A 22,561-nucleotide genomic window follows, 5' to 3' on the forward strand; every position below is an offset into this window, starting at 1 on the left:
GGTTGGTTTTCAGCCAGGGAAGGATGAATAAAATATTCCAAGCGACAGCCCTTGGATTTGTTTCCGGCAAAATGCCAGACGCACTATGAATTTTCAGCTTGCCAGGTCGGTGAAATGTTGTGCATGCATCTTTGTGACCGAATCCCGAGAAGGCCATTTCCCAACTAGAGTCTGACGAGCGCCCTACGCCTCCAAGTATATGAATACGACGGCTAGGTTATTACGTGAGGCAAGAGATGTTAGCAGCTCAAAAGATGAGACAGGCAGACAGGGAAACGTGACTGGTACATGATGGCAGGCCAAGAGCAGCAAAGGATGGAGATATCAGATCCATCCGTCCCCGTTTTGTAAATAGGAGATGCCCCTTATGCGAGCTCCTGCTTGTAGACATGTTCCATGAGTACCCAAATATACAGAGCTAGTTTGTCATCAACGTTGACCGTGACCTATTCTTCTGTGAATCTGAGTAGTAGTGGTAGAGCAATTTGGTATATCGTGGAGCTTCTTCGTGTAAAAAAAAAAAACCATTGCTTGTCTGGGATTATTTTCTTGCCAGGATACCCTCCCGCAAAATCTAATAACTCAGTATTGCTCAAGTTTGATATGCTGGCGACTGATAAGCTTGGGGCTCTGCAATGCACCTAAATGTCTGCAGTTCCTTTGTCCAAGGACATTGAGAGACGATTTTCTGCGCTAGGATATGAGTAACCGTTATCATGGTACATATCATCATGATACTATATCAATACTAAAATTGTGACTACAGAGAACACAATAAAAGCCTTGGGCATGTGCTTTTTCTCAATAATACAAACATGACATTGAGACTTAGCTGGGCCACTGGATCGTACTTGGAGAGTATTGAATTGTTCGAAGCTCAGCTAAAGACGAGGGCAGGTGAAAAGTAAGTAGTCTTTAGGCAACACAATTCAAGTGCCGGGACAACAAGAAGGAGGTCACCCCATGATTTGTTTATATGGTAGCCTGCTCGAAGTGTGTAAACATCTTATTTCGGAATCAATTAACTTGCGATAAACAGCACGAGCATTTTACAACAGCACATGAATGTGCAGCGGTTAGCTCCAGTGGTACTACATATTTGGATTGGCAGAGATCCCAATCGCGGCTGCCTTGGCTTCGAGCCCGCGATGACTAGTCCTGAAAGAGGTCTAAGGGAGGGTTCTGACTAGGCAATTAGGGGAAAGCGGGACCCGTAAATTGCCATTAGAGGAGCTAGTGTCAATGGTTTGCCAGCACGGGTGGGGTAATATCAACAGCAGGGGACCCTCAGAGAGGCTAATAAGCTAAACTGAACCGGCTTGGGGGGGCAGACGCGGCGTGGGCAGTGGCCGCCAGTCGCCAGTCAGTCTCAGTGCAAAAGTCACCAATCAATCGCCCAGCGCTCCAGTCCCCTTGCCTCTCACCGCCAGGCCAAAAATCAACAATCTCCCAACCCGACCCGACCCTCAAAGATACTCCATCTTTCCATTCCCGCCCAAAACCACCGCCCTTCGCACATCCACCTCTCGTCTCGTCTCCTCCGTCGAGCTCTACACCAAAGAAGACCTCTTTGCTGCTTCCTCTCAGCCTCGTCGACATCTTCTACAAACCGCCAACATGCGTGAGATTGTGAGTCCATAATCCCCCTCGACCTTCCCCTCTATTTACTATACAAAATCGACCTACCCTGGACGCGTCCCAGACTCAATGGCCCCTGATTTCTACCCCACATCTTTCGAAAGCTGTGCACCCAAGAAGCAGCGGCAGCAGCAGCATATTCATCCCAACCCGCCGCTCTATCGTCAAGACTGCCAACACAATAACGTGAACGAGGATCTCTAGCTAACAAGTCTTCTTTCCTGCCAATAGGTTCACCTTCAGACCGGTCAGTGCGTAAGTAACATGCCAAATCTCGCGCTGTAGCGCGCCCGAAACACCAAAGCTCACAATCACGAACAGGGTAACCAAATTGGTGCTGCCTTCTGGTATGTATCCTATCTACCTCGGCATTGCCTCGATATGACGCCTTTTGACGAGTCTACGACGACCTTGAACGCTTGATTAGGTCACGGATAAAAACACGATGCTAATGGGTCATTGATAGGCAAACCATCTCTGGCGAGCACGGTCTCGACAGCAATGGAGTGTACGTACCATATCCTCCGATTGCTTCCTGTTGAGCACACGAACTAACTTGTGGCCTTGTTAGCTACAACGGTACCTCCGAGCTCCAGCTCGAGCGCATGAGTGTCTACTTCAATGAGGCTTCCGGCAACAAGTACGTCCCTCGTGCCGTTCTCGTCGATCTCGAGCCTGGTACCATGGATGCCGTCCGCGCCGGTCCCTTCGGTCAGCTTTTCCGCCCTGACAACTTCGTCTTCGGTCAGTCCGGTGCTGGCAACAACTGGGCCAAGGGTCACTACACTGAGGGTGCTGAGCTCGTCGACCAGGTCCTCGATGTCGTCCGCCGCGAGGCCGAGGCTTGCGACTGCCTCCAGGGTTTCCAGATCACCCACTCCCTGGGTGGTGGTACTGGTGCCGGTATGGGTACCCTGTTGATCTCCAAGATCCGCGAGGAGTTCCCCGACCGCATGATGGCTACCTTCTCCGTCGTGCCCTCCCCCAAGGTCTCTGACACCGTCGTCGAGCCCTACAACGCCACCCTCTCCGTCCACCAGCTGGTCGAGAACTCGGACGAGACCTTCTGCATTGACAACGAGGCTCTCTACGACATCTGCATGCGTACCCTGAAGCTGTCCAACCCCTCGTACGGTGACCTGAACCACCTGGTCTCCGCCGTCATGTCCGGCGTGTCGACCTCGCTCCGATTCCCCGGTCAGCTCAACTCTGACCTGCGCAAGCTGGCAGTCAACATGGTGCCCTTCCCTCGTCTGCACTTCTTCATGGTTGGCTTTGCTCCTCTGACCAGCCGTGGCGCTCACTCTTTCCGTGCCGTCACCGTTCCCGAGTTGACTCAGCAGATGTTCGACCCCAAGAACATGATGGCTGCTTCTGACTTCCGCAACGGTCGCTACCTGACCTGCTCTGCCATCTTGTAAGTTTTGACAACTGATTCAAAGCAACTCGCATTACTCATAAGCTAACAAATTGTCACTAGCCGTGGTAAGGTTTCCATGAAGGAGGTCGAGGACCAGATGCGCAACGTCCAGAACAAGAACTCCTCTTACTTTGTTGAGTGGATCCCCAACAACGTGCAGACCGCTCTCTGCTCCATTCCTCCCCGCGGCCTTAAGATGTCGTCGACCTTCGTCGGAAACTCGACCGCTATCCAGGAGCTGTTCAAGCGTATCGGCGAGCAGTTCACTGCCATGTTCCGTCGCAAGGCTTTCTTGCATTGGTACACTGGTGAGGGTATGGACGAGATGGAGTTCACTGAGGCTGAGTCCAATATGAACGACTTGGTCAGCGAATACCAGCAGTACCAGGATGCCGGTGTCGATGAGGAGGAGGAGGAGTACGAGGAGGAGCCTCTGCCCGAGGACGAGTAAATAGCTCACTAGAGGCTACCAAAGTCGCCAAATATGCGGTGCAAGGCTGACGAAGGCAACTTCAATGGTCTTATGTTTCGTTTTGGCCTAATACCCCCTTTCCTCCTTTTCTGTCACAGCGAATAAATTTCGGTGGCCTTTCTCGCCTTTGAAAAAAAAAAAGAAGATAGGTTAGGTCACTCCTAATAGAAGGGGACAGGGTGGCCCTTTATTAGATATACCTTTTTGGGGCAGTCACATCGTCTGGAACATGAAAAGGACGGTAGCCCTCATTATTGCGAATAGTGACAAGAAGAAAAATTGACATTCTTGTACAAATTATGATATAATCAATGCCCTTAGCCTGTGCCAGATGGGCGTATCGCTTGTCCACGTCGTCCACAATGAAGTAAATTGTCGACGGAACAGTGCCATCATGCCTTTCTCGAGGTCGAATTCAATTGCTTCGCTAACGTTTCGTTAAATGAGTCGTTTTCTCTAATCACATGAATAATTTTGTCCCCAACACCTTTGCCCAGGAAAATTAAGAACATTCATCATCCTTCAGCGCCTCGGACGGATCTCGTCAACATGGCATAGTATCTTTACAATTCTGGACCTTACTCTTGTTCAACTCTTACCAATCGATACCAGCTGGTCCACCGCAACCTCCATGGGCAGACTGGGCCAGCACTTCGACAGGCTTACGCATAGTCGCATCGCCCATGGGGCGGACCCCAGGCTTCTTGGCCCGCAAACCCTTGAAGCCGATCTTCCTGTCGAGGTCGGCGAACTGGGTTTCCCCAGCCTCGCCCTTCTTGACCATCCACCTCTTGGTCCCTAGCTCGCGGTCCAGCTCATCAACGGGAGGGAGCTTGATGTGCACTAGGCCATCATCCCGCTCCTGGACCTCGAATGTCGCAATGCTGAGCTCACTGTCGTTCTTGCAGTCGCCCGACGTAAGATCAAAGTTGCGCTTGTGATATGGACACGAGACCCAGGGGGACTTGGCGTCGCCACAGGGTTCTGCAGATGGGGTTGTCGTCGTCGTCTTCGCCGCCGTCGTGGCTGTCACGGCTTCGGCGGTGGATGATGTCGGCGAGGGTGGTGGTGAGGGTGGTGCGTTGGTATCGGCGGAGGCAGCAGTGGACGCTGCTGACGGATCGAGACCAACCAGGCCGTCGCTCAGAATAAACGTCCGCTTGTGTGGGCACATCTGCTGAGTGGCGTAGTACCGACCGCGAACGCGCCAGAGGGCCAGCTGGGTATCACCGCGCTTGACGTTGGCCGAGATGCCATTGGGCGTATCGTCGGCGCCGGCGAAATGAGCAGCCTCGATGACGGGCTGCCACGACGTCGACGACCAGCGAGCACGCAGGCCCTTGAAGTCGGCAGTGGCCGAGTCCTTGGCCCACATGACAGGACGAGCCTGGTCACGGTCTAGCTCGACATCCATGCCGTCGGCGCCTTCGTCCGTGTTGGCAAACTGCCGGAACTTGGCGGCGATCTCGGGGCTTTTGACGGCCTCGGCCCACTCATCAAAGAAGGAGTCGACCAGCTCCTGCATTTGTGCCTCGAGCGACGCACAGATGCCGAGCTTGTCGCGCAACACCACGTCTTGAAGGTACTTGAGTCCACCGGGGAGCTGCTCGATCCATCGCGCCGTGCGCTGGAGCTTGTCGGCGGTGCGCATGTAGAACATGAGATAACGATCTAGAATGGGGACCACCTCGGCCGGGGGTACGTCCTTTGCGAGCAGCTCTGCGTGCTTGGGCTTGGCGCCGCCATTGCCGGCCACGAAGATGTTGAAGCCCTTGTCGGTGGCGATGAGTCCAAAGCTGAAACACGGATTTTGTCAGTTACGAGGAACATGGTTTCCGACTAGAGACGTCGGGGTATCTGTTGCTTACTCTTTGCTCTGTGCCTCGGCACACTCCCGCACACAGCCAGACACACCACCCTTGATCTTGTGCGGAGCGCGAATACTCTTGTACCTCTCCTCAAGGCGCACCGCCATGCCTACGCTATCGCCGATGCCGTATCTGCACCACGTAGTGCCAACACAGCTCTTGACTGTTCGCAGAGATTTGGCATAGGCGTGCCCGCTCTCCATGCCGGCAGCGACAAGCTCATTCCAGATGGCGAGCAGGTCTTGCTTCTTGGCGCCAAACATGTCGATACGCTGGCCGCCAGTGATTTTGGTGTATAGGCCATACTTTTTGGCAACCTGGCCAATGACTATCAGCTTGTCTGGTGTGATCTCGCCAGCCGACACTCTGGGAACCACGGAAAAGGTGCCGTTTCGCTGGATGTTGGCCATGAAGCGGTCGTTTGTCTCTTGTAGACCATGTGTGGTGCGGTCCATGACGTGCCGGTTCCACAGACTGGCAAAGATGCTGGCGACGGCTGGTTTGCATGCCTCACAGCCCTCGGACTCCTTGTCGTTGCCAGCATCGCGCATCACGTCCTGGAACGTCTTGAGCCGCTTGACCATGACAATATTGTAGAGGTCAGCCCGCGAGTAGCTAAAGTGCGAGCACAGGTGGTTGGTGACCTCGGCGCCCATGTCCTTCATGGTCTTGTTGAAGATGGTAGTGACCAAGGGCATGCATCCACCGCAGCCAGTACCGGCCTTGGTGCACGCCTTGACGTCGCCCAGAGACTTGCAAGTTCCCTTCTTGACAACATCCACCACATTGCCCTTTGTGACATTGTGGCACGAGCAGATCTGTGTGTCGTCGTCCAGATCATCCCCGTCGTCTTGGCCTTCTTTCTTTGCTCCCAGGATAAGCTGCGACGGCGGAATTTCGAGCTCCTTCTGGTTCTTGACCATGGGTACTAGTTTGATGTAGTCGCTGGTATCTCCAATCATCATGCCACCCAGCAGGTACTTTCCATCAGCAGTGAAGATGTACTTTTTATACACGGCTTGGAACGGATCTTTGTAGGTGAGGGCCTTGACAGGATGTGCCGATGATCCATTTTCAGTCGTCTTGATGGCACTCTGCTCGACGGACTTTTTCTTGGCTGCACGCACCGGCAGATGACTAGGACCATCGCGGTCTGCAAAAAAGTCACCAAAACTAGCCACATCGACGCCTAGAAGCTTGAGCTTGGTACTGAGATCAGGTCGCTTGAAGACCCTTGGCCGATGAAGCTTTGCCTGCGTCAAGTTAAACGAGAGTACGTCCGCCATCTCGATACCCGGAGCAATCAAGCCAAAAGTCTGATTCTGCCAGCTGGCACACTCGCCAATGGCGTAGATATCAGGTACGCTGGTGCTGAGGTCATCATTGACAATGATGCCGCCACCTCGGTCGGCACATTTGATACCAGCGCTGCTGGCCAGGCTGTCCCGTGGCCGCACACCAATGGCGAAACAAATAGTCGAGCACTCCATCTGCTCGCCGTCCTCAAAGACAACACCAGTGACGTTGTTGTCCTGGTCTCTCTGAATCTCGCCCACGCGTTTACTCAGCAGAATATCGACACCCAGCGCCGTGACCTTGTCCACGACCAGCGTGCCGGCGTCCTGATCGAGCTGGCGGCTCAGAACCCAGCGGTTACGCTCGACCAGCTTGACCTTGCTAAAGCACTGCAGGTCCATCATGGCCTTGGCGGCCTCGAGGCCCAGGAGACCGCCGCCGACAACGGCGCCCACGGTGCCCTTGCACTTGTCCCCAAAGGCAATGAGTCTCTCGAGGTCATCAATGGTGCGGTAGACAAATACTCCTTTAGCATCGTGCCCGGGGGTATGGCGCGGGAGCACGGCGTCGGAGCCGGTGGCCAGGACCAGAATATCGTAGGACACGACGTCGCCATTAGAGCACGCTACGGTCTTGTCTTGCGGGTTGATGGCCGTCACCAGCGTGTTCAAGTGGTATCCCAGCTTGTTCTCTGGTGCGTGTGAGGCATACTGTTGGGGGGATTAGTTTAGAGGCATGTGGAGCTGGCTTTTTGTTCAAGGGTCATACCCAATCCTGCGGATTCAAGTAGAGGTTCTCGACTTTGCGGTGGTCAAAGAAACTCGTGAGACCCACGCGGTTGTACGCGAGATGCGGCTCCTCGCCGATCACCACGATATCGTATTCGCGGCTCCGGGCGTCCAGCTTGAGCAGTTTTTCTCTGTCGTGGCAGTGTGAGTAACAGGAGCAAGTTTAAATGTATGCGGGTGACAAGTTGTAAAGAACGGTGCTCACATGAAGGCTACACCCACCATGCCCAGGCCGACCACGACCAGCTTCTTCCTCGAGCTGGCCGCCATGGTGAGTTGTTTGTTTCCACCTGTTATGCGCAGACGATGGGGGATCGATACTGCTATACGTCACACGTTTCTAAGCGAGTCAACGTGCAGACTCGCGCGATCTGCGACGACCGCTCAGGTATTGCAACAAGAAAAGACAACCTTTGTAACTTTGAGGGTATCATGGACGAGAAAACAGTAATAGCAAGTACAGCGCAATCAAAAAGAGAAAATGCTTATAAGAATTTAAAAGTATCGATTTCAGCTTGAAATTCTTTTGGGGATGCAGTAATCCTTTGGGGGCGCGTTCACCAACACCCTGCCTATATAGCTACATACAAACCTACTACCTACACTACGTGCATGCCAATTCGAGGATAAGCTGGCCCAAAGGTGAGGAGAGAGGTGTCTGGATTCCAACATCTCCGGACTTGAGAGTATTAGTGCATCTCGCCAATCGGCAAGAGATAAATGGGCTGACTACATTCCGCGCCAAGGCCAAGTGTTGATTGGTCATGTCCTGTATATTCCACCCCAGTCTTGTGGGTTTATCTGGATGGATGGGTGAGAGGGAAAACTGCCGGAAATGCATTATTACGCACTTGTTTTTTTCTCCTTCACGGGAACTGCATTGAAACGAGCAGGTTCTCAGTGGCTTTCGAACCCCTATCACCAAGAGGGTGAAAGTGAACCCCCAAGAGGAGCCGCTGGGCTGCTGTTCGCCTGCTGATAAGAGTAGCGCCAATGACCAATGACAAGATAGCTTGGCGTTCAAACATGGACATAGTACAGAGCAGCGACACGATAAGGTCAATGGCCCAAACCCATGGACCGCGGAGAAACAAAAGATAACAGCAGTGGGGCACCAAATGGTATTGTATTTGCGCGGAATCGGAAATAGGATTTTCGGTTTCTTTCTTGTGTACAGTCCTTGGATGATTTGGGTTTAAAAGCCTCTTGTTGCTGAGTTTTTGCTCTCTCTGTATGATTGTAAAGCGTATCGCTTCCCCAAGACTTGTTAGCTCATGTTACGATATACTAAGCGACTGCTAAGTACCACCGCCCCCTTTACTCTTGAGCTAGGTTCCTTCCATGATAAATAATTGTCCCTGATGCCCCCCTCAGGGACTTCAAGCCAGTCTCGTATCACAACAAATCGAGACACATTAATGATAGATAATTAGCAGAGTAAGGGACAAGAATAAATTATTTTCAAAGTTGAGAAGCAGACAGGTTCCAAAAAGAGCTTGATTATCAACCACAGGAACACAAAGGCCCAATCGCCAAGCAGTACGGAGAAAAAAAATCTCTTGAGTGCAGTGGCTACCCAAGTGAAAACAGAGATTGTCTCCGATTTGAAGAGAGAATAGTTTGGGAGGAGGCTCGGGATTCGAATCCAATAAAACACTGGATCATCAGTAGTTTTTGCTATCTTGCTTATATTCTTCTTTTGACTCTACTCTGCTTTCCCTTCTTTCTTTCTTTTGAAACTTCCATCCCTTCCCCTTGATATTCGTGTATTTCTCAAGTGCATAGTTAAAACTCAATGTTGCAGGTAAGCCAAACTCCTATATTGTCAAGCACACCACTGCGCAGGTAGCTGTTAGACATCAGTAATAAAAAGATACAGTTGCACCAGGTTGTGGATGAAAGTGACGACGTGTTCTGAACCTAATATAAACATGTGGCTTTCTGCTTCAGTTTCGATTATTTTGGGAGCATTGTGTTTCACTGCGAATCATTGACGCCACACGTTCCATACAAAGTACGACTGACGGCTCTGGATCTTCTGCCATCAATATACGGTCAATGCATTGTCGGTTCCTTTGTCCCATAGTGTTCTGTACCTTTATAATTAGCTTCTTTTGCCGTTTTGAAGTAGTTTCAAAAGTTTCTTCATTTCTTTGTGCCCATACAGTAGATAAAACAACTATATAAACACTCTATACACACTATTGTGCACGGGAAGTGGAATACTTTGGGATATATTAACAAATTTTCCAAATATATTTACTTCCGCCAACACAATTTCTACTACTTGACCATGGCTTCCAATGAATCAGAGTCTCGTGTCATCTCGGGTATACCCTTTGATCCTTTCACTCCCCCAACGATTCAAATCAAGGTGCACAAGCTTCGCTTCACCTTGGTAGAGGGTCTGGACTCGAACCCATATATTGACCTCAAGGCTGTGTTCAAGCAAATGAAAAAGAGTCTCGGCTGTGGAGGCATGATCATGAACGATCCTGAAGTGGGCGAGTCAATTGTCCTGAGCGGAGATCAGCGCTCCAAGGTCGAGAGGTTTCTAGTTGACGAAGAGCAGGGACTCGGAATCTCCCATCGCTTCGTCAAGGTCGTCGAGGCCGAGGCCTCACGTGGTGGTGGTACGCCTTCGCCAAAATTGCGGAAACAAAAGAAGATCAAATCTGCAATGGACTTGCCAGAGTTGATGCGGCTGAACAATATCTGAAGAATGCCCGGAAATTATGATAGGAAGTCATGGGGGAGACAGGGTCTGTAGCACCATTCATTTGGATGAGAGGCTAGATTAGATGATGAAATGAGCCCATGATTAGAGCTTGGAGCTGATGCTTGATCTCTGGCTGTAATTAACAACAGTATAATTCATCTTGACAACACATATGCCTTGCTAGTAGTCATCGAGAGATGACAATTCGTATTCGATCGACTGCCACGAGTAAGTCACTATAGGTCTGATGCTACCTAGATCAATATTATCTGCTAGAACTATTGAGAAGAGGCCATTGGCACAGGATGAAAATGTAGGAGAGATTCCAATGTCAGTCAAGAACCGATACATGCACTGAACCATATTTACCATCGCTTGTGTGGGAAATCGTGTCAATACGGCGAAAATCGTTGAGACTACCAGGCAAGTTCACATGCTTCATATTAAACGGCGCTAAATTATACAGTGGTGACTAGGGCGGGATATGAACCCGGCAGATGGCTGTATACATCACTACAGTCTACAAAGACGCGAGCAACGTTTCGAAGAAGTAAAATGAAGGCACCAGATGTCAAGGCTTTACCATAGATCAACTCCCCAACTGCCCGGACGCGTATTACGAGCGAGTAAATTGCCGGGAAGAGTCAGTCGAGTGACCCGACCCCTCCCCCACATTCCCGAGACGACACATAGTCGACTATTATAGCAGTGGGCGGGAAGTGCGGACCGCCACTACGTCAAACCTCCACACGCCGGGTCGACGCTTGTTTTCCAGCTGTATAAGACGGACAATCACTATCCATTGCGGCGTTGGACTGTTTTGACTCGGGGAATCAGTCAGTCAATTGCATAGCGGGGAGCAAGAGAAAGACATCTTGGTCTAGCAAAAAGTAACTCCAGACAGAGAGAGAGACATCTGAGAGCCGCCACCCCCAATCTACGAGAGACTTTTACATGACACGAACAAGATGCCAGACCAGACGCTGAAGGACAAGGTTGCCATCGTGACGGGTGCCAACACGGGTATTGGTGCCGCCATTGCCCAGGAGCTCGCCGGCCGCGGCGCCAGCGTCGTGGTCAACTACCCGTTCGAGTCACTGCGCGAGGCAGCCGAGGCCGTCGTGGTGTCACTGCCCACGGCGTCGACATCGCGCAGCGTACAGGCCGACCTGAGCACCGAGTCTGGGCCCCAGTCGCTGGTCGACGCCGTGGTGGCCGCCTACGGCCGCGTTGATGTCCTAGTCAACAATGCCGGACTGGCCGTCAACAAGCAGTTCTCGGAGCAGAATCTCAAGGACTGGGATCTGCTGGTCAACCTCAATGGGCGGGGCGTGTTCCTCCTTACTCAGGCCGTCCTACCCCATTTGCCCAAACCGGCGACGGAGAGGGGCGAGAGCGGCGGCCGCATCGTCAACATTTGCTCCATCTCGGCGCGCGCCGCGCCGCCGCTGCAGACCATATACGCGGGGACCAAGGGCATGGTGGACAGCTTCACCAAGGTGTGGGCCAAGGAGCTGCCGCCCAAGTACGGCTGCACCGTTAATGCCGTGTCGCCGGGGCCGACCATGACGCAAGGTTTCGCCGCGGCGGGCGACGAGTTCATGGACGCCATGCGCCCGGTCATGGAGCAGACGCCCGTCGGGGCGCGCATGGCTAGGCCCGAGGAGATTGCTTATGCCGTTGGCTTCTTGTGCGAGCCCCGGGCCAGCTGGATCAATGGGCTACACTTGGTTGCGAGCGGAGGGTTGCACATCGATTAGCGATGCCTCTGCTCTAGGATATGCCCTATTTTGCATCTACATGAGAAGAAGTCAAAACGTGTAAAAGGCTCCTACGAAGCCGCAATGGAGGAATTGTGTCAAAATGGCGGCATATGGGTGCTGTAAATTATCATCGCAGGTTGGTCACAATCCTAGATGGAGTTTCTGAATTAGTCAGTCAGTTTCAGCAGGTATAGATATTTGAAAATTGCATGCTAGAGTCTCGCACGTATCTGCCGAACTGGGTAACGGCTCTTGTGAATTCTGACTGCACAAACATGGGTTTCATCCAATGATATTGCGGATCAGTCAACCAATACCTAATCAGGGAGCAATATTTACACTTATGTCAGCTAGATCTGATCAAGCAGGCGAGAGGCGTCAAGGGGAATGTCTCATCCATCTCCTATCTGAGGTAGTGAAGCTTCAAGACTTTGAATAAACCTGCTGAACAGAGGTTCCCGGTGACATCTGCTGTTCATCTCCATGGCATCACAGAGCAGCAACCCAGAGGCGATTCACATATGATCCTTGATAATCATACAAATCTTGACGTTTGGTAGCTTCAACTGATTTGACGCAACCGTAAATGGCCAGGTAGGTTTATCGGGTTCATGGCGGTAATCTGTCACGGATTTCGGAACACGCTCATCATCTTGCGTGTTTGTTTATTTTCACGAGAATTTCCCCCATCCCTCCCCTATCAACCCGTCTAGAGATGGCAATCATGAACAAGGCTTGAAAATGGATGATCATCACGAATACGAACAGTGTCGATTGTCAGTTAGACTAATACCACCAGAACCGGACACACCGACCTGTTGTATTTGATAGGCCATGCAGTGAACGTACTCGTGCATCTATAAAGGATGTTGTAAAATTAGATTACTCGCCGCTTGTTACAGAACCAGTGGAAATGAGGCACAGCTTCTCCAGATTATGTACGCAAGGAAAGAAGGGGTGAGTATAACGTTTGCTCATCTCAGTAATTTCGTACGCGGAATATCTTGGGAGGTCCAATAACGAAAAGAAGGATTGGCGACCCGCGAACCCGTGATATTTTCCAGCTCACATATACCGTATTCTGTAGATGCAAAAGTTGAGCCCAATCTGCGGATCATAATGCAACAATATATTTGCTTGGCAAGCCACAGCACAAAACAAAGGTATTGAAGAGGAGCCGAGCTGCACCGTGCCGCGCGACTGCGACACGTATAGAATCAAAATCCGGTGCATGAGGATCCTTTACCTTCTCGGGAAACAGCCTTGATGCAAAACGACGCAGGAAAAAGACGACGACGAGCTTGATGGTCTCCCTCTCTCTACATCTTGCAGAAAGCTATGGCCATCAACTGCCCGGTATAGTAAGAGGCTTCGTAATTGGGAAATTGAGGAGAGAACATGTGGTTTGTGCGAAGCGGTAAGGTTTTGCAAACAGTGTGATTCTGGCCGCAATGTGACCAATTGCCCGTGGGGGTTTGGAATAAAAAAACAATATGAAAAAGTGATGATCTATCTTTGTCTCCATGTTGGTTGTGGTTCGGAGAATAGGAGACGCTTGGGCGGCCCCTGATCCGCGCACCGGCTTAGTTTGCTCCCCCCCAAATTGCAACATGCAAAGCTACCTACCTACCTTGTGTGTGTACATTACAGCACGCTGATACGTTCGTGTGTCATTTTTCATCTTCTTCCCCCCAAGGTACATTCCTACATGCGATCATCAATGCTAATGTCTGTTGTCTTACTATCTATCTGTCCGTGTCTGTCTTCTATAACGTGGTTTTTTGTTTTCCCCTTGTCGGCACGGACCAAGGCCAAGCGTAAATAAAGGTGGCGAAACGGCGACTCCGTTGCAAGTGATGAGGATGTGACATATTTTCGGGGACTTTTGCATCTCGTCGTTGACGACCGTTGATCAACGACCAATGACCCCGTCTGGGGAGACAAAAATAGTCTCTGGACTGGGTAATTTCAATTTCCCTGAGATGCAGACTTTCCCTGTGATAGTTACCCCCTGGGTCTGGAAGCATCTTTTGGAAGGTGGTTTCATGGTATAGGGCAGTGACATGTCTTGTCGATATTCTGGGGTAGATGCGCTGCGACGGCCAAGTCCTTTTTTGTCCCTGTCTTCTTCTTCTCTGCGCCCGTGTCTATTCTTACATACTATGGGGGGAATCTAAATCACTTTCTAGTGCTATACTAGTGTGGTGCAATCGTTACTGTTTACACTTTATACATACATCTAGTTCTCATGTAATAAAGACAATCGTATAATGCAGCGGCCAGTTACAGAAAAAAGGTGTCATGGACAAAAAGCCGATTGATAATCCTCGCTGACTGCTGACTGCTACCGTTACCTTAGACCGATCATGGAAATGTTCCAGAATGTTTCAAAAGCCTGCAGCTTACGCGAAGGAAGAAGAGAAGGAGGGCGGGGATTTGATTCCGGCGGACATGCCCAGCCAGCTGTAGGCGCGTGGACCGGTGACGGGACGACTGGGCATGTCACAGAGTTTTTGGGCACATGCTCTTCTCCCATGCGATTAGTCCCCCCTCCCCTCAAATCGAAGGTTCCAAATGCAGGAGTAGCACGTTCTGGACGAGATGATAGGGCAGCGCACCCATGCGGTTCAACTCCAGGTTTCCACGTTCTGCCACGTTTTTCTCGTATGCAATGCGCCGCCGCACCTCCTTGTCTGTTTCTGTTCGCATGGCCCATGGATGGGGACAAGGCCAGTAGTACCGTACAGTAGATTTTGATTGAACGACCACGGATAGGATCCTGCAGGCGGCCTGCTTGTGTAGTATTGGCCCATTCATTGGCACCCACTAACAACACAGCGAGTACCTATGTATCAATATTGACACAGTATCTAGGTAGGTAGATAGGTAGACGCAATGTCATGCAAGAACATAATGTCGCTTCAATGTCCTGAGGAACATGGCATTTGGCCTCGCCCATTTGGTTCGAATGGGACAAATAGTCTTCTTCTTTTTCTTGCATGTATTTTTGTCTCCAAGTGTACAACGCATCAAGATATTGACATTGAGAGGTAGACCTTTTCTGCATGTCGGTTATGACCGAAACCTACCCAGATTAGCTAATTATAACAAGCTGTTAGGTCTAGCAAAATACACTGCATATAAGCAAATTGCTTTTTGATCATTATAATTCGTTTGGATTAAGTTGGAGGATGAAATACTAGCGAGAAAAAAAAGGAATTGTAGAACCACGCCGCTGGGAACCACAAACCACAAACAGACTGAAATGCATCTGAGCTGGGCCTGGGCTTTCAGAGGGAAGGCCCAGCTCCAACTCCACACCCCATTACAATAGGTCAAGGGTAGATTAGCACGGGCGTGGCGTGACCTGACAGCAACGAATTGAGTCGTCTAGCGCCGCATCAATTCTACGAATAGCCCATCGCGACTGGGCTGACTCCTGTAGGATGCAGCTGGAGCTACAACTATTTCTGGATCTTCCGTGTACTACTACTGGGTTTTGAGAATTTTCAGTCTACTTGCGCAACCGGGGCGTTTTGTTACTCTATGTTACGCAATCCATGCAATATCCAGTCTTGTACTTATGCTCCAATTGACATGTAGATTCATGGAATGATAGTGTTCAAAGGGCGAGTACGTATATCTAGCGCAGAGATGGGTTGGGCTGTCTGGGCTTAGATAAGAGAGCATCGTGAGTCTGGGAAACATGATGATGATGCTATGCCAATAGCGATCTATGTGTGGGGGAGGCCCGGTGGTAGTTGGGGGTCGACTATGTACTTGCTGACTGGAAGAAAAGACCCGAGACAGATGAACGGACTGACTTGATTAGCGACTGCCATAATGCCAGACGCAAGAATTTGTTCCACGGCTGCTATAGCACGTGGTGAAGCCAAGGATCCCTTCCTTCGCAAACGGTTATGTCACTACTAGGGAAACCTACACCTTCACCGCCGGGTGGGTTGGAAGGATCTCATTCCCATCCTCTTGTGCGTCAGTTTATCTGGGGTAAGGTAGTTGCTTGCGACAGGCGTGTTGACCAAAATATCTACCTACTTACTCGTCCAAGTCCAGCTCGTCCGGTGCCGTCCCGTCGTCTTAACTTGGCCGGCCATGGTATAGAACCAGAATCCCAAGGTTCCGACCAGCAACGCCATGCAGACGACACGAGTTGCTAGTATTCTGGCCTTGCCGTACGTACGCCTGCATTCAACTTGGATACATGGTGTATCATCTATGAGAACGAGAACATATTCCTCGGCCCGGCGCAGAACTAAGGATATGTAATCAGCAGAATAATAATCATCATCACCACCAATGACACAGCATTGAATTAGAGCATTGACGTATCCTTGCGCTCAAGCAAAGATCAGCCGCCTTGTGTCAAACTGCCCAAAGGTCAGATGGCATTCAATCCTCACGGAACGATTCAGGAGCATCCCAAAAAAAAAAAAAATGCATATGATAAATGCCAAGTTGACGCCACAAAGCCTCTCTTATACGTGCTTGAAAGGTCAGCAAATCTACCCGCACCATATCGCCCCATCGATCGGCTCGGCTTGCTGCTTCTGCGGCTCGGACTAGGCTCGAAAAGAAGAGAAGGAATGAGCGCCCGAATGCCCATGCGCACATAGCCAGCAGCCCGAGATTCAGAATAATGGCCCGACTTTGAAGATTCTAATAAAATTGCACTACTATACTCACTATATACTTGCTATCGATTAGTCCTAACATCACGGTCACCGTTGTGCATAAGCATGTCATGTAGACACACTATAGCGCATTACACTTCTGGCCGGAAAGCGCTTTATCGTGCCGTGGTTATTTGGTTGAAAGCAATTTAATATTGCAGTGTGTACAAAGCATGTATGTACCTAACCTAGGTGTTGCGGCACGTTGATCCGGGTATCGCTGCGAGAACAGACAGATGTTAGAGACAGAGAGCCATGCCTGAACCGTGCCGCGATCTGAGCTCGAGTCCAACCCTACCTAGTTTTTGCTGGGTAGGTAGCTGCGAATACATTGGCTGCGAGACATGAGCTTTTCAGCTTTCTACAGGGGCAAATGCTACGGTCTACCAAAAGACGTTGGCTGTCCAGTATAACGGCAGAATACACATGCAATACTAATCTCGAGACACCCACTTTATACCCCAGGTAAAGTCGAGGATCAAAGACCCAAAATTCGGAACGGAGGGTTCTCGCTAATGTTGTCAGTGTGTTCGCTCGGCTTGGGCAAGCAAGCCAACGCCTGGTACCCCTGTACTCTATAATAGATGATTGATGATCATTTGTGTGTGCAAATACGTAGTAGTGTAAACAGGTCCTTGGCTCGTTGGTTGGTGGAGCATCCCGTACGGGGCCGAATGCTGGGTTTAGCTAAGGACAAAGAATGAAATATTACTTGGCAACCAAGGTCCTTGCCAGTGACTCGTCGTCTCTTGTTGTCATTCACCATGTAGATAGCTATCAGTAATGAGAGAGAATTATCAGGTAAGTAATTTTTTTAGAAGAAGAGACAAAGGTATGTATCAAGACCGGCCGTAGGGCAGGCACTATAGCAATCGCTCTCCTGATCTTGACTTTAGTTTTGCATCAAACTTGGAATAAAGCACTGGGCTAACAAGATTACCATGGCCCGATTACGACCGATTACGACTGAAAATGCTTACCTTGCGGCTCTTGTTTCATTAAGCACATTGATATAATTGGTGATCAGCAGGAGTAGACTACTGCTACCAACACCACCACCACCTGCTACAAGGACAACTTAAAAAAGGAGAAGGCTTCTGTGGAAAAGAGAGAAAGAAAAAGACAGCGAGAAAGACTGCCTGCTCATGACAGTTTAAAGGGCCGCTACTCGAGTCACGTCGCGCGAGTTCATACGGTGCCCAGGGGTTGTCGACTCACGGGGTGGCAGACCTAAGAGTAGCGTAGCTCGACGTTAAGCCCAAAAGGGTGTGCGCGCCGACGGGCTTGTTTCTCGACCTTCTGCGCAAAATGCAAGATCCTGTCAGCCAGGCCAGGGCGCTGGGAGGAGGATCCAATTGGCTTTCACTTTGATTGAGTACGGTACAATCAATGATGTACTCTATATTGTCCAGGTTTCTAATGCAGGCCACCAAGCAGCAGCACAGATTGATCTCATGGTAAGTAAACCCGAGGAGTAAATATGTGTTGCTTGCTGACATGTGTGTCTGTGTTTCCTGCCTGTCCCATGTGGGGGGTATATGTGTTTATGAATATTGGCGATAGGTACTATGAGTTTCCTAGCAACCTTACGGAATAGACCAGGCTCGACACAGGGAACAAGCTGGGATGAGGGGGGGCCGTGTAGACGTGGGCACGGGAACGCACGCATTGGAGAGAATCTATCTACTACGACGACGCACTACTTACCTACTACTCAATACCTGGGGGATCTCAATCATGGACAGGGCCTTGTTTGCTTGTTCCATGCCAAAAAAGAATCAACATGGATGGCAAACTTGAACCGCACGTGCTCCCGTCCATCTATGCACGGTTGATTTGTGACAAGCAACAAAAAAGGAAGCACTTGGGATACGGGAATGTCACAATAGGATGGGACAGGCACATGCAAGGTGAGTAGGTATACCAATATACGGGGGGAACTGGAAAGGGCTGAAGAGAAGGAGGCACTTTCGTCCACTTTTCTCTCTCAACTTACTCTGGGCTCGTACGGCTGATCTGATCTGATCTTTTTTTGTCCGTCCCTCGACGACGTCGTGACAGGCAGGCTGCTTACATGTCGATTGAGAGGGTAATTACCGGTATTACTGGACAGACACCTTTATACCACAGCAGATAGAGATATCTGTCGTGATGAGCTAGAGTCACTTGGGCTATCTCATCCCTGCTCGCCTTGCACGTATTGCCAGTCCACCTGGTTTTCCTCAGGCACATGAGCTGACGAACTGCCGTGCAACGAGCATTGGGGGTGGTGAGCACATATGCAGGTCAGTATGCATAGAGAGAGAAAAACCAAAGAGTGGGAAAGAGAAGGGGACAACAGGACGAGGCTTGGAAAACGAAATTGAACCGGCAGCCATGAGACTCGTCAATCCTTCTTGTTCTTCTTCTTCTTCTCTCTCTGATAGAATCGCATCACCCAAGTTCATGCGCTTTGCAAGATCACCATCCCAATCCCCCACGTCCCATGCAAAGCGGCTCGTCTCCCCGACTGACGGACCGATCAAGATCGATGCCATCTACCTACATACGGTTTCATTCATTCCCATAACACGTGTATCCAATGCGCCGTGTTGTTGCTTGCCGTGCCTACCTACATATGCAACCCAATCTTATTAGTTGTCTACCCAACTACCTCAAGTATCTGCGCAGTGTTGCACTAGATTGCGTCCAATTGTGCCAGATGTGATCGCAGTCTCGTACCTTGGGCTGGATATGTATGTAGTGTAGCATGTGGACTTTGTGAATGCAAACATGAAGTTTCTTTGAATGTAGGCACTGTACACAGACAGGCCGGTTAGCATTAGTTTTGATTGTCCTACTTACTCCTTACTACTTCTTCCCATTTTCAAAGCATCCTCTGTCTTAATATCATCTATTCACATTGCCGCTGCCCAGTACTCTCTGTACGTTATGTATGTACATACGTAGGCCTGTAACGGCAGTTTGGCGTGCATCCGGGGGGGAGACTGCCTGCAGCATGGCCAGTGTGACACCTCTAGGCTGAGTTGGGGGGTAGGGGATTCCACTACCCAGTCTATCCCCCCTAGGGAGCCGCCAATTTGATCAGAATCCTCACGATTTACAGGGCCTTTACTGGCGTCCCCACCTAGCCGACAGGCGCTACTTTTCAAAAGGAATTGGCCTCCGTTACCCTCAGCCGCCGATCCTTTATCAGGGCCCCATACCTGTTCCAGATTTCCCAAGCCAGAAGGGGATATCAATGGGGATCGCTCCCTTTTGCACTCTTTCACCTGACCGACTCGCCGAAATCTATTGGTTTGACTGACTGGTTCCAGACGAGAAACTCGACAGTGTGTGACCTTGGATGCTTCATTGGCAACTTTTTTTTTCTTTACTGCTGCCAAACTCAAAACTACTGCTGCCAAACAACTGCTGCCCCTCTCGAGTCTCGGCCCCGTCCTATCTGTCTGCGTCAAACGTCTTGCGTCGACTGTCTCTACCATCTAATTCCCATCGTCGTCCGTCAAACTGGCCAACGTCAATCCCATCCCCCTAAGACGTGCAAGACGGCTGACGAGGCCATTCACCTGTCCTGGTCCTGTATCTGCACATAGATAGCTATGGGCAACAGTCAGGGCAAGCCCGTTGATCTCAACGGGGAAGGTAAGCAAGCAACCACATCCCCCCTCCCATCGCGCTCTGCCTCTCTCTATCCTGCCCACCTACCTGCCTGCCAGTCTGCCACCTCCCCTGGTTCGATGCTTCTACATTTTTACAACATCGACATTCTTTTCACCATCGCCTACCTCATTTCAGCCGTCCTCAAACGGTCCAAACCTGCTGGCCGTGACCTTGACCTTTGGCTGACACCAACGCCCTTGCGGGTCCCGTTTGCAGTGAACCTCAATCATTTCCGCCTTCTTCGAGTCGTCGGTCGAGGAGCCTTTGGCAAAGTGCGAATTGTAGAGCGGAAAGATACCAGTCTGTCATTTGCTCTCAAATACATACGGAAAGATGAAGGTAAGTGGCATTGGTTCTTGGTTTCCCCCCTCGAGAACGAGAACAACCCACCATCCCCCCTCTTACTACGATTTGGCCCGCGAAATGGCATGCTGAGATTCGAATCAATAGTCGTACGGTCTGAAAGCGTTCGGAACATTATTCGAGAACGGCGCATGCTCGAACATGTAAACCATCCCTTCATCTGTAACTTGCGTTACAGCTTTCAAGATATCGAGTATATGTACGTTGCAACCCCGCCTGTACTACCCGGCCCAGCCCCTAACTTACTCGATTTCCCATAAAAAAGGTATCTTGTGGTCGATTTGATGACTGGCGGCGATCTACGATTTCACATTTCCAGGAAAACCTTCACCGAAGAAGCTGTTCGTTTCTGGATCGCAGAACTGGGTTGTGCATTGAAATACATACACGAGCAAGGCATCATACACCGAGACGTCAAGCCCGATAACGTGCTACTGGATGCCGATGGACACGTCCACTTGACTGATTTCGTAAGTCTAATGGCCCCATCAATGGAGACTTGGCATGCTAACCTGTTCATCAAGAACGTTGCTTCGGATGTGATCCCTGGCAAGGTCCTGACAAGCAAGTCGGGTACGCTCGCTTACCTAGCTCCCGAGGTCTATGGCGGTAAGGGGTACACCGTGACGGCAGACTGGTGGTCTTTGGGCGTCCTGTTCTACGAATGTATCTACAACAAGGTAAGCCGGCCACTTTGCATGAAGCACAAGACTCAAAAAGCTGACAGCCTGGGCAGCGTCCATTTGAGGGCAACTCCGAGTCGAGTCTGTCCAACGTAATTACTGCTGCTAACCCCAAGTTTCCCATTACGTCGCCTCCTGTATCGTTACCGTGTCTCTACGCTATCCAGAAGGCTCTCGACCCCAACCCCAAGACACGCATGGGTTCCACTTGGAACAGCTTCATCGACCATGAGTTCTTCCGGGTTATCGATTTCGACGCTTTGCTGCGAAAGGAGCTCGAGCCCGTGTTTGTGCCGTCAGCAGATAAGACAAACTTTGATGCCACGTACGACCTGGAGGAATTGTTATTGGAAGAGGCGCCATTGGAGGCCAGAGCACGCAGACAAAAGCCAAGAGAAAAGCTCAAGGACGATGCGACCGAGAAGGAGATTCGCGAAGAGGAGCTATACAAGACGATCGAGAGGGACTTTCAGCCGTTTGACTACACGATTGCTGCATACAACAAGTATGAAATCCCGTGAATCAATATCTACTACGACAGTGCTAACATGTTCCTATCAGGATCACGGCCATGCAGGGCGAAGCCGGCGAGAACAGCAACCCAGCGGATCCGAGAGCTCCTGGTCCAGAAGGCATGACTCACGGCCAGGCCATGAGTGTAAATACAGCAATCCAGGCTCAGCCTCCGAATGGAGCCGGAATCTACCGACCAGAGCCCGTACAGAGACATATGGGCGACCATCCAAACGGCCCTGGAGGTCGAGCTCCACCTGGAAGGCCAGCTCCTCTACCGCCATACCCGACCTCGTACACCAGTCGCCCATCGCAACCTTCTGGCATGCGAGTTGAGTCACCCACGGGCGGCGTACAAGTGACGATTGATGCTGCAGGCAGCTGGTCACAATTAGCACGACAAGACGCGACTTTGCCGACGGATGCAAACGCGCAAAACGATGACAAGTCTGGAAGTTCGGGAGGCGGCGTCTTTGGTCTGTTTGGCCGCAAGAAAGGCCGTGGCCACAGTCCAAAGCCAAAGGAAAGAGGCGTGCTCGGCAAAGAAGGCGCTAGAGTCGTTATCGGCTGAGGATCCTCGGCGAAGACCTAGGGTCACTTCAGAACGCGGACCATCAAAGGTCCTTGTATCAATCATTAGTACCATGGTTCCAGCGGGGGCCGGGACCACAGACTGAACAACAT

The 22,561-nt window shown here is 50.7% G+C and overlaps 5 protein-coding genes across 5 annotated transcripts; 4 read left to right on the forward strand and 1 right to left on the reverse strand.

Annotated features, from left to right (window-relative positions):
- Positions 1 to 1,617: 1,617 nt before the first annotated feature.
- On the forward strand, positions 1,618 to 3,509 carry PFICI_14162 (Tubulin beta chain; the record flags this gene model as incomplete). Its single annotated transcript, XM_007842743.1, has 6 exons — positions 1,618 to 1,629; positions 1,870 to 1,893; positions 1,960 to 1,985; positions 2,105 to 2,146; positions 2,210 to 3,055; positions 3,119 to 3,509. The coding sequence occupies 6 exons, from the start codon at positions 1,618 to 1,620 to the stop codon at positions 3,507 to 3,509; spliced, it is 1,341 nt and encodes a 446-aa protein (XP_007840934.1).
- A 616-nt stretch (positions 3,510 to 4,125) lies between these two features.
- PFICI_14163 (Nitrite reductase) lies at positions 4,126 to 7,752 on the reverse strand (the record flags this gene model as incomplete). The annotated part of the gene is made up of 5 exons (XM_007842744.1): positions 4,126 to 5,326; positions 5,399 to 6,444; positions 6,526 to 7,404; positions 7,463 to 7,613; positions 7,688 to 7,752. The coding sequence occupies 5 exons, from the start codon at positions 7,750 to 7,752 to the stop codon at positions 4,126 to 4,128; spliced, it is 3,342 nt and encodes a 1,113-aa protein (XP_007840935.1).
- A 2,023-nt stretch (positions 7,753 to 9,775) lies between these two features.
- Positions 9,776 to 10,201, forward strand: PFICI_14164 (uncharacterized protein; the record flags this gene model as incomplete). The annotated part of the gene is made up of 1 exon (XM_007842745.1): positions 9,776 to 10,201. One exon carries the CDS (start codon positions 9,776 to 9,778, stop codon positions 10,199 to 10,201), a length of 426 nt encoding a protein of 141 aa, XP_007840936.1.
- A 968-nt stretch (positions 10,202 to 11,169) lies between these two features.
- PFICI_14165 (uncharacterized protein) lies at positions 11,170 to 11,961 on the forward strand (the record flags this gene model as incomplete). The annotated part of the gene is made up of 1 exon (XM_007842746.1): positions 11,170 to 11,961. One exon carries the CDS (start codon positions 11,170 to 11,172, stop codon positions 11,959 to 11,961), a length of 792 nt encoding a protein of 263 aa, XP_007840937.1.
- Positions 11,962 to 20,257: 8,296 nt separating this feature from the next.
- On the forward strand, positions 20,258 to 22,448 carry PFICI_14166 (uncharacterized protein; the record flags this gene model as incomplete). Its single annotated transcript, XM_007842747.1, has 7 exons — positions 20,258 to 20,300; positions 20,535 to 20,657; positions 20,769 to 20,880; positions 20,947 to 21,151; positions 21,206 to 21,361; positions 21,418 to 21,869; positions 21,926 to 22,448. The coding sequence occupies 7 exons, from the start codon at positions 20,258 to 20,260 to the stop codon at positions 22,446 to 22,448; spliced, it is 1,614 nt and encodes a 537-aa protein (XP_007840938.1).
- Positions 22,449 to 22,561: the final 113 nt, after the last annotated feature.

This window comes from Pestalotiopsis fici, assembly GCF_000516985.1.
Source record: "Pestalotiopsis fici W106-1 unplaced genomic scaffold PFICI_Scf_12, whole genome shotgun sequence".
In the NCBI taxonomy this organism is placed as follows: domain Eukaryota; kingdom Fungi; phylum Ascomycota; class Sordariomycetes; order Amphisphaeriales; family Sporocadaceae; genus Pestalotiopsis; species Pestalotiopsis fici.